This window comes from Bidens hawaiensis, unplaced genomic scaffold (genome assembly GCF_021521415.1).
Source record: "Bidens hawaiensis isolate Kalapana, Puna unplaced genomic scaffold, B.hawaiensis_p1.1 tig00016945_1, whole genome shotgun sequence".
Classification (NCBI taxonomy): domain Eukaryota; kingdom Viridiplantae; phylum Streptophyta; class Magnoliopsida; order Asterales; family Asteraceae; genus Bidens; species Bidens hawaiensis.
This window is the reverse complement of record NW_027492568.1, coordinates 264,404-275,557: the sequence shown is the minus strand read 5'-3', so window position 1 is coordinate 275,557 and position 11,154 is coordinate 264,404. Positions and strand designations below refer to the sequence as shown.

The following is an 11,154-nucleotide window of genomic DNA, read 5'->3' as shown; positions in this document are numbered from 1 at the left end:
ACTTTAGCCCTATGACGTGATGTGTTGTATTCCACCTGAATAGGGTTCTATTGAAGGCTATATAATGCAAAATAGTTTAATTTATGGTTTTTTCTTGAAAAATTTTTTTTTAATAAAATATGATATATTTTATTTAAAATATTGAAGGCTATATAATGCAAAATAGTTTAATTCATGTTTTTTTCTTGAAAAATAAAATATGATATATTTTATTTAAATGCAAAATAGTTTAATTCATGTTTTTTTCTTGAAAAATAAACTTTTAAATAAAATATGATATATTTTATTTAAATATAGCCTTCAATAGAACCCTATCATAACCATAACTAAAAATCATGGTGTAACGTCCTCGTTCCAGTAAATAGATAAATAAAAGTTTCGAGTTGTATTTTAGTTATCGTATCGATTGGTGTCGTTTAATTAATTAAATAATATGTAGATAGTGGATAAGGTTAAGAAGAATTAATGGACTGTGAGTGATTTGGGCCTAAAAGCTTTTGGGCTTTAGCTATTTAAACCTCTAAAACTCTAGATTTTTCCATCCTTATCATTTCACCATCATCCACCTAATCATTGGCACCCATACACACACAAAATCCCTTGTACACAAACATTCCAAAATCCAATCTCATCCATCAAGTTATTCAAGATATTAGTGCAATCACAAAAAAAAGTTAGTCGAGCTCAGTTGAAGAAAGGAATCACTATTAATTCGGAAAGAAATCGACTACAGGTGAGTTCTAACCCCTTTTCTGTGTCACGTTTTTCGGGGCTGTGTGCATAGTACGATGTGTTAGATTAATACACTTACCTTAAATGGTAAGTGTATAGTAGATATAATTGTGTATGTATGTGAACATTATTGAATGATTAATTTAGTATGTCCATATTTATAATTAAGTATATTATAATTGAAGGATAAATGTATGAAACGAACGAATGTATGATTGTATGGTTGAACGGTTAGTAAAGGGTTGCAGACCCTACTAATATCTGTGAAGAATATAGGGTTGCTGACCCTACTAATATCTGCGAAGCATATAGGGTTGCTGACCCTACTAATATCTGCGAAGAATATAGGGTTGCGGACCCTACTAATATATGCGAAGAATATAGGGTGCAGACTCTACTAATATCTGCGAAGAATAAAGGGTGGTGGACCCTAACAATATCTGCGAAGTTTATAGGATGAAAGACTCGATAAAAAATAGAAGGGACGCGTAAGTATTAATTAAAAAAAGTTAGATAAAGTATGGAAAATTGTATGTATGTATGAATGTAGACGAACGGTAACTAATTAATACGTATCTTCGGACACGTATTAATAAGCAAGTGGATGCATTGTATGTTAATCAACTAGAACTCACTTAGCATAGTTGACTTTTAGTATGCATATAGGTGAGTAGAATGAGGCAGATTGCTTAGAGTGGGACACGTGGCAAATAAAAGAAGATTGGCATCAAAGAAAGGAAGAATCATGCGTTATTTATATTTATGTTAAAACTTATGTTATTTCAGTTTAAAAACAAAGTATTTAAGTTATGTAAGAATGATTGACTTTATATTCCGCGAAATGTTTTAATTAACTCTGATTTTCCGAATTATGTGAATGAGTAAATTCAACCAGCGAGCAAGTAGGGTTCCCGGCCTCGGGGGCCTTACACATGGTCCAATACTAAAAAAACATGCAAAGTGAACCGGATAATAGTGATGGGATGTGATTAAAAGATTGATTTTTTTTATTTAGGATCATAAAGTAATAATAGTTATGGTTTACTTACCTTTCATGAGTATTACAAACCGAAAACATGCATTTCAACGCGTACATGCTAACCCTGCTGTGATGGTGGTGGTGTACCCACCCGGCTATCACTACCAAGGGGGTGAGGTACCTGTCGAAGACGCCCCTACCCACGAATAGTAAGACCCAAAGACAAGGGGTATAGACGTATAGTGGACAAAATAATAATGAATAGCTAGGCTTAAGAGATTGAGTGCCTTCTATTTGGGGGCCCTAAAGTAATAGAAAGTGGGGTTAATTTAAGTGAGTCAAATAAACGAACCATCCTTAACACGAGCTATGCTCGCTTATAAACCAATCCCGTTTCAAATGAGTTTCGAAGTACGAGCTATTTAGATATTCATAGTAAAAACTAGCTATATTTTTTATATATGTTCTTTTTAATTATAGTTGAGGGTGTTTGTAATTATGGAGGTGGTTTCATTTTCATACGTAATATTATTCCGTGGGTCCCAACAGAAGATACGAAGCCCTAGAGAATAGATATGAGGCCCGACGAAATAGATTTATGACCGACTGTTTAAGTGTATACGTGTCTAGATGAGTTGATTTTAAAATGGAAATGTGTCAAATAGGTAATATTATGTTGAATCCGACAGTTTAGAAAGTGATTATTTTGAGTATTTTTTATTCGAGTATGTTAGTCAAGGAATGTTGTAGGTAGAGGTGCACAAACCGGTTTTTTTGGCCCGGAAAAAAACCGGTTCGGTTAATAACCGGACCGGTTAATAACCGGTTTTTTTCTGTCAAAACCCTAACCGGTCTAACCGGTTAGGACCGGTTTAGAAACCGGTTAGAACCGGTTAATAAACCGGTTTTTTTATTAACCGGTTTTTTTTATTAACCGGTTTTTTTTTTTTTTTTTAAATTTCGCGGTTTCAAATACGAATATTTGTTTTTTATATTTTGTACTTAATGAAGACCATTATTTTTTCACAGTATAAACAAACCGGTAACTACAAGGCAAACCGGTAACTACAAGGCAAAACGGACTGACCGAAGCCATTCTTTGCTTTCGTTGTTAGGGTTCTTTGCTTGGAAGATGAGTATGAGTGTGTGTTGGTGAATGTGTTTTCAACAAACCAAAGATTAAAAACACATAACTTTCATTTATAGTTTTTACATTAAAAATACAAACATTAAATCGTTATCGCATATTCGTAACTCAAAAATACAAACATTAAATCATTAACACTGAAGAAATCTCTGCCAAGAACTGTTGTTCATGATTTAACTCAAAAATACAAACATTAAATCGTGAACTAGCAGATGCTCCTGTTGTTCCCAATCGCAGTTTGTTCATGATTTGCCTCCATGTTTGCTGTTTCTTTAACTAAATTAGAAAAATCCAAATCAACAAGTAAATAAGAGCACATATTAGGAAAAAGAATGCTTAGACACGATTACATGAACAACTTGCTGTTTCTTACTCATGATTTGCCTCCATGTTTGCTGTTTCTTTAACTAATTTTCTTCGCTACCCGATCCCGAGCTATTTCTTAGGTAATCGTCGTACGCGGCTTCTTCATCGGTCATTGGTTGAGTGTGTCCTTCATTGACCTCGTCTTCATACAAGCCCGCTTCAACGTCGTACGTAAACACCTCTCCTTGATTCGTCATCTCCGGCTGCGAACTACTTCCCGCTTCGTCCTTCAAGGCCTTGCAAAAGCGCTGTTGTATATGCGCTTTTAAAGTGGAGTTTGCATCTTTGGCATAGAACTTCAAACAGTTCTTGCATCGAGCTTTTTGGCGACCGTTAGACAGTTCACATAGGTCGAAATGTTGCCACACATCTTGGTTTCGTTTCGTGGGGATGATCCGAATGACCGTTATGTCTGTGTTCGAGGCACCCATGTTGACGGATGAAGCAGCACTTTGGGAGGCCATGATAATAAGAGCGTATAATCGAGTATGAAATAAACGAGTACGAGTATGAAATAAACGACTACGAAATAAGAGCGTATGGAGTGGTAATGTGGTATAATTGAGTGTGAGATAACAAAATAATCGCGTATGAAATAAACGTTTAGAGCTAGTAGAGTTGTATAATCGAGTGTGAGCTAACCTACCCAACCTAAGCTATATATAGTTGTTTGTGGGGGTAAAATGTTAAAAAAAACGGCTAGAAATCAAGAAAAAACGGGCAAAAAAGGACCCAAACGGTCATATGGCCGTTTTATAACGGTCAAAAACCGGTTAACCGGTTTTTAGGTTAACCGGTTTTTTAATAACCGGTTTTTAAATTTAACCGGTTTTTTTACTAACCGGTTCAATAACCGGTTTTTGTCCACGAATGAGTAACCGAAGTACTAACCGGCGGTTCAATAACCGGTCTAACCGGTTTTTTAAAACCGGTTTTTCTATTAACCGGTTTTCGGTTAAACCGACCAAACCGGTTCTATAACCGGTTTTTTTGAACACCTCTAGTTGTAGGTAAAAAAACCATTTTTGATCATTATCCCTTAAATATTATTTAAATAATAACATAGCATTCAAGAGAAAAAAAAAATCTACGAGAACAACATACACCATCATGTATCGAAAACGTACAACTTCCATTGCAGGAGGTACAAGTACAGCTCATACAAATAAGCCTGTCCATGAAATACCCCAAAACTAGCAAACTGTTTATCCAGGGGAGAGAGAGAGAGTGAGTGAGTGAGTGAGGCATTCATTCATGAATGATATTATTATATTCTAATTAATAATAATAATAACTAGTACAAAGTAGAGACAGTGTGCACGAGTAGCTCAGATTCATTCCGGCAATCTGCTTATCTTCATTCATTCTCGCCGGATTCCATGGCTTCCGTTGTCGAATCTGCCTGGACGGTACCTTTAATATAATATTATATATATCTCTCTCTCATTCAGTTTTCCGTTAATATTATTGCTGATTGGCTTGTTCATTTGCCCTAGATTTGATCTCATTCACTTATAATTTGTAGTACTGATGTTTTGGATGTGTGAACGGTTGTTATTGGATTTGAATCCGTAGTATATATCTATCGTATTCATCTATGCGCTGATTGATACACACAAAAACAAGTTCATATGTATTATAAGTGGTTCGATTTTGCGATGCATGAAGTTTGTTAGCGTAATTGCGTTTGATTGCACATGCATGACATTGATAAACTATGAATTTGAAATGCTAGAGATGCTAAGTGATCTGGTTATTGTTTGATCTTCAGGTTATAATTAGGGCTGTAAACGATCCGAATCGAACAAGGCCTTGTTCATGTTTGTCCGTCAAGTTTTATCGGACAAGGAAATGAACTTGTTCGAGCATAAATGAACTAACACAAACAATGTTTTATTTGCTTTGGCTAAACTAGAATGGTTAGTGCTGATGGTTCGGTCCGGCAACCAAGTTTGTGTTGGTGTTTTTTTGACATTCATATTCATGTGTTAATTTTACTTATAAATTAATCATTTAATACTCGTATGTATTTTTGATTTGTAGTTAATAATTTTACTTAAAACCATATGATAAGATTAGAAAAATCATTAAAAAGTATTAAAAACTTTTAATCAACAAAAAAGTTAACGAACATAAATGGAAACAAACAAATTATAAAACGTTCATGAACACAATTGGACGAACTAGGCTTCTGTTCATGTTTGTTCAATTAGTTAATTGAATGATATTCCTTGTGCGTGTTCATGCATTTATGAAATAAACACACATAAACGAACTTCTTGATAATCATCTTTACTGCTCAGTTCATTTCTGAGGAATAATAACAGCTTGCTTTCCAGTCATACCTGTGTGGCTGTGTTACGTGAAATAAATGGATAATATACTTCTATGTTCCTTGCTCTTCTTATTTAAGAACACAATATTCTTGTAATAAAACTTGTAGATTCTTGTGGTTTGACTTTGACACCAAGATGAGAGCTTATTGCTGACTCTGCTTCTTAACTTTTGTTTTATTTGCAGTATTTGATCACCAATTTCAGTGACTTTCAGTTAGCATGCCTTGGAAGTTTTTTGCTTCATGAATCTGTCTTCTTCTTATCTGGACTTCCTTTCATTTACTTAGAAAGGGCAGGATGGCTCAGCAAGTACAAAATTCAGGTTTTACCAGTTTCTTATCGGCATTTTTTGTTAATGCCTTTTCTTAACATTGAGCTGCTTTAACGTTTCAACATAATCTAATCTGTATCTGAACCTATATGAAATGACTGTTGTTAAAAGAGTGAATTTAGCATAGTTTTAAAATATACATGAATGCTGAATGAAAAGGCTGAGATAATCATAACTAATAATTGGAAATCTAGAACCCGTGTGGTGTATTTGACAAGGCTCAAAGAAAGTGACAAATAAATTTGTTTGACTGACAACAAAAGTTATGTTACTTATGTATTTGAGCTGCTGTGATGTATCACATTTTGATTGTCAAACTAGTTAAAGATGCCGCCCAACTATTTTGATATAATGTTATTAATTTATGAGATTTTCTTATGCAGACGAAGCATAACACAACTGAAGCTCAAGATAAATGCATTACTCGCCTACTGTTGTATCATTTTTGTGTCAATCTGCCTGTCATGATTGCTTCTTATCCTGTTTTTAGGTTCATGGGAATGCGAAGTAGTCTTCCATTACCATCCTGGTATTTTTTGGTTCCCTTTCTTTTATAAAAACAATAATAGTAATAACAATAACAATAATAATAATAATAATAATAATAATAATAATAATAATAATCTATCTTTTCTTTTGATAATTCAATCCATCTTTATCTTATTATACTTGATACATTACAGGTCTTTTACTTTTATTAGTTTATATTGTGCAGGAAAGTAATGTCGACACAGATACTATTCTACTTCATAGTGGAAGATTTTATATTTTACTGGGAACACAGAATCTTACATACTAAATGGCTGTACAAGCATGTCCACAGTGTCCATCATGAGTAAGTAGAGGTGGCTAAGGGTGGCAGGTTCGGGTCAAAATGAGTGATTTTTAGCAAGAGTTGGAAAGGGTCGGGCGGTAAAGCCGTAAAGGTGTACATGAAACTGAAAAAACCGATCCGAGACCGAAAAAACTGAAACCAAACAAAAACAGACGAGTTGGTTTTATGTTTTTTGCTAAAACCCAACTTTCAGTTCGGTTTGGTTTTGCATTTAATTAAAACCGAAAAATTCGACCTGGGCCAAATTTATGTATTTTCAGTTTTGAATTTTAAGCAAATAGTTTACCCAAATATTTTAGCCCAAATGTATAATAATAAAAATATTTAGGACGAATATTTTTTCAGCCCAAAAATTTCAAGCCCAAATGGCAAAAGTGGATAATATGAACCGAACCCAAACCGAACGTTTTTTCAGAAACTCAAAAGCTGGAGTGTTGGTTTTTTGTTCGGTTTGAGCCCAAACCAATCCATGCACACCCCTACGGGCCGGGTTGATCTGCAAACACTTTTTTGTCCATTTTTACGTTATTCTTTTTAATCCTTGCAAAACTATATTATTACATTAATAGGCTAGTTTTCTTAAATAAAATTCTTTAGTAGGTTGCATAGATTAAAAGTACAATGCTGAGAACCTTCCATGTTTCAATCCGTTCAGCCCGTTTCTTTTTTATCTACTTTATCTGATCCGACTGCTATAAATGAATGGATTAAAATATTTTCCAATCTAATACCAAATGCATTTCAATGTCACTATATATGTTATATTCGATACGCGACAGGTACGCAACACCTTTCGGATTAACTTCAGAATATGCTCACCCTGCTGAAATCTTATTCCTCGGTTTCGCCACAATTTTCGGGCCAGCCATCACGGGCCCACATTTGATAACCCTTTGGTTGTGGATGGTAGTTAGAGTTTTGGAGACAGTTGAAGCACACTGCGGTTATCATTTCCCATGGAGCCCCTCAAACTTTCTTCCTTTATATGGCGGGTTAGTGTATTATGCATAAACTTATTATTGTTTCGCTTGTAAACTAAAATGAACATGAATGGAGCATGCTTGTTTTTGTTTGTAAAACTTTTACCGAACAAACGATCGAACATGAACAACTAAACGAACGGTGTTTTCTTGTTTGGGTTTGTTTATGCTCATTCATTAACGGTAAAAACGAACGTAACTGAACATAGATGAACAAACAATCGAACATAAAATGAGCATCAGCATGTTGGGCTTAAAAAGTTATTAAAACTAGACTATGTTGTAACGAGCCTTAAAAATGTAAATGATCATATTAACAAATCTAAACTAACGAACGTAAATGAACATTAATGAATGAGAACGTTCATGAACATAAAAGAACATCCAAGACATGTGTTCATGTTCGCTCGGTTAGCTTTAGCCAAACAAACAATTGAGTACACGAACAGTTAAACAAATGGGGTTTTCTTGTTCATGTTCGTTTGTTAAGAAAACGCGCATGCTCATGTGTGTTCATGTTCATTCGTTAACAGTATAAATGAGAGGTTGACGAATGTACCTGAGCTAAAACCACTTTAAAGTAAATGTGCACAACAATGTATTTGCCTTAAAAGTTATTAAAGTAAACTATATTGTAACGAGCCTATAAAATGTAATTGAATATATTAATGAGTGCAAGCAAACGTAAACGGGCATAAATGAACGAACAAGACACGTGTTCTTGTTCGTTCGTTTAACTAAAATGAACAAACAATTTTGTTTTTTAATAAACGAACCTTTTGCCGAAAGGTTCACTGAGTGTTCAGTTCATTTACAAGCCTACTTGTTATTCGTCATTATCTTCAGATTCACTAAATATTGTTTACTTTTCCATAAAATTATCAGTTCCGATTTTCATGATTATCATCACCGTCTTATATACACCAAATCTGGCAACTATGCTTCAACTTTTGTCTACATGGACTGGTAAGATCCAGAATAAAATTTTTTACTGGTTAATATAATTATAATAATACATAAGCTCAATCGACCCGTTTATAATATTGACATCCTTTTGTCAGGCTATTTGGTACTGACACCGGGTACAGAAAACTGAAGGCGCTAAAGAGTGAAGAGGAAGATAAGTATAAAGAGAATTAGCGCGCCCAAAAAGTAGATTTTGGAATGTTTTCGCCATGCATCGTGACAAAGGTCCCGTCTTTTCTTGATTGTGAATTCATTTATTGTTGCATTTTTTCGTCTTGTATGATCATATCAGTGACAAAATGAAGGCACTTGATCCTTTATATCTCATCATGTTTGTGATGGACCATTTAAAGACACTTTGGACCCGTGCTCGCCAGACACTTTTGGACCGGGTTCAAAATGGGTCAAAAGAGCCACAGTTTATCTATTGGTTCTGCCAAAATGAGCGACCTTGGCAGGTTTAAAACGGCTTCTTTTTTATATAAATAGTTAGTGTTAAATATATTTTATATAAATAGTTAATGTGTTAAATATGATTAAGAAACTATTTTTCTAACAACAGTAATTGAAAAGAATGTCACAAAACAGTTTATAAAACCAGTTTGCAACGTTAAATTTTTTAACTCAATTCATTTATCCGTTTATATAAGATATAACAAATCAAATATAATCTGTTTGTATATTAATGAGTTAATTTTTAACATAATTTATCTAATTTGTGACAATTTTTAGCAGAGTATTATTTTAAATGTCAATCTACTAGTTCTGAAAATGATATTTCTAGGTTAAAATGAGAAGCTTAATAATAAATCATTGCATGTCTTTTTCAAGTTGTGAGGGTTTAAGTCCGTGACTATTAAAAATATGTGTAATGTGTTTGACAATGTGTGAAGTGTGGCTCTAAAAAGATAATAAGCATAAAAATGTAAAAGTAACTGCAGAAATATGTTTATTGTTGTACATCAAATAAAATGAAAATTATCTTGCATTTAGAAAGGAAAAAAAAAGGATGTTTTGTTTTATGACTTTATCATAGGAAAGTTAGTTTTTTTTAAACGGTCATTTGGATCGCTTAAAGGTTGCTGACCTGCTTGATCGTCCCACGAGGAAACCTGAGGAAACCCTCTGGCCAATCTAGAATCCTCTATTTTTTATTTTGTCACAAATGCATTCATACTTCAAATAAAAAATCATCAATTTTTACAAATATGAAATATGAGGCAAGATACGGAATCAATTTAGGATAATTACAAAACTGCATAGTGCATTCATGCGTAGGGTATGTTTGGTTGGAGGTAACGGAATAAAGGGAGAATGGAATGGACAAAGGAATGAAATAGATCATTCAATTTCTTTGTCTTGTTTGGTTAACCTATAGGAATGAAATGAATTATTACTTTATGTTGTTTGGTATCTTAAAAAATTGTATAAATGAAATAGAAATAATAAAAACATTGCTATGTCAAAATAATTTTTTTTACCAAAAAAAAAACTAGAATGATGACGGTGGTGGTGTTAGCTTCGGTGACGAAAATGGTGGTGGCAGTGGCTCAAACGGTGGTAACATTGGTAATGATGGCGATGGTAGGGTGGCGGTGATGGTTAGGCGGGGGCGATGACAATGTTTACGGTGGTTACAGCGACGGTGGTGGCGGCGGCGGCGGTAGTTGCGTTGGTGGTAAGGTGGTGGTGGCGGCAACAGTGGCGGTCAGGTGTCGGTGGTGGCAATGGTAGTGGTGGTTTTTGTTATTAGGTGGTGGTGGTGGTGGTGGTGGTGTTGAGAAAATATGATGAAGGGGGAATGAAATGAAAAAAAGAAAAAAAAATGGTGGGAAAGAATGGTTTTGATAGAATGAGATTCCATGTGTAATGGATGATTTCATTCCATTGAGCAACTAAATTCCATTTTTTTATTCCTACGCAATGAATTATTCCATCACCTATCACTCATGCATACCAAACGCTACTGTAGTGTTTGGATATAGAACTAAAAAAATCGAAGGTTTGCATAACCATCTTATTATCGCAATTATGGATTAAGGTTATATCATGTAATTGAAACTGATATAGTAACAAACAACCTTCTTGTAAATATAAGGGAAAATTCCTAAAATGGTCCAATTTTGGAAAGAGATTCCAATTTTGTCCCCCCAAGTTAATAATTTAAAAAATGTCCTATTCTAACTCATCTTTGACCATGCGCGTTAGGAAATCTAACACGTCGACACGCATGGTCAAAGATGAGTTAGGCCTCTAAACACATGGTCAACAACGTATTGGCATTAAACGTATAGTCAAAGACATGCTAGCTTTTTGCTTGTTTATTTTTTTAATATTATATTATTATAACTAATTTTACTTATATTTGGTTTTTTTTATAACTTCTAATATAAAATTTTTTATATTATTTCGAATATACCGACGAGACATGCTTATTTTTATATACGGACCGACATAAACTTACTTCAACTCGAGCTGTGTT

The 11,154-nt window shown here is 34.1% G+C and overlaps 1 protein-coding gene across 1 annotated transcript; it reads left to right on the top strand.

Annotated features, from left to right (window-relative positions):
* The first annotated feature begins 4,542 nt into the window (after positions 1-4,542).
* On the top strand, positions 4,543-9,070 carry LOC143552570 (methylsterol monooxygenase 2-2-like). The gene is made up of 7 exons (XM_077042748.1): positions 4,543-4,633; positions 5,745-5,882; positions 6,275-6,420; positions 6,607-6,726; positions 7,506-7,718; positions 8,592-8,672; positions 8,768-9,070. Exons 1-7 carry the CDS (start codon positions 4,604-4,606, stop codon positions 8,844-8,846), a joined length of 807 nt encoding a protein of 268 aa, XP_076898863.1. The 5' UTR covers positions 4,543-4,603; the 3' UTR covers positions 8,847-9,070.
* Positions 9,071-11,154: the final 2,084 nt, after the last annotated feature.

Excerpts from the sequence above, each read along its gene's own strand:
- LOC143552570 (XM_077042748.1), top strand. The coding sequence starts at position 4,604 with ATGGCTTCCGTTGTCGAATCTGCCTGGACG. Across the intron at positions 6,421-6,606 it reads AGTCTTCCATTACCATCCTG|GAAAGTAATGTCGACACAGA; the intron begins GTATTTTTTGGT and ends TATATTGTGCAG. Across the intron at positions 6,727-7,505 it reads GTCCACAGTGTCCATCATGA|GTACGCAACACCTTTCGGAT; the intron begins GTAAGTAGAGGT and ends GATACGCGACAG.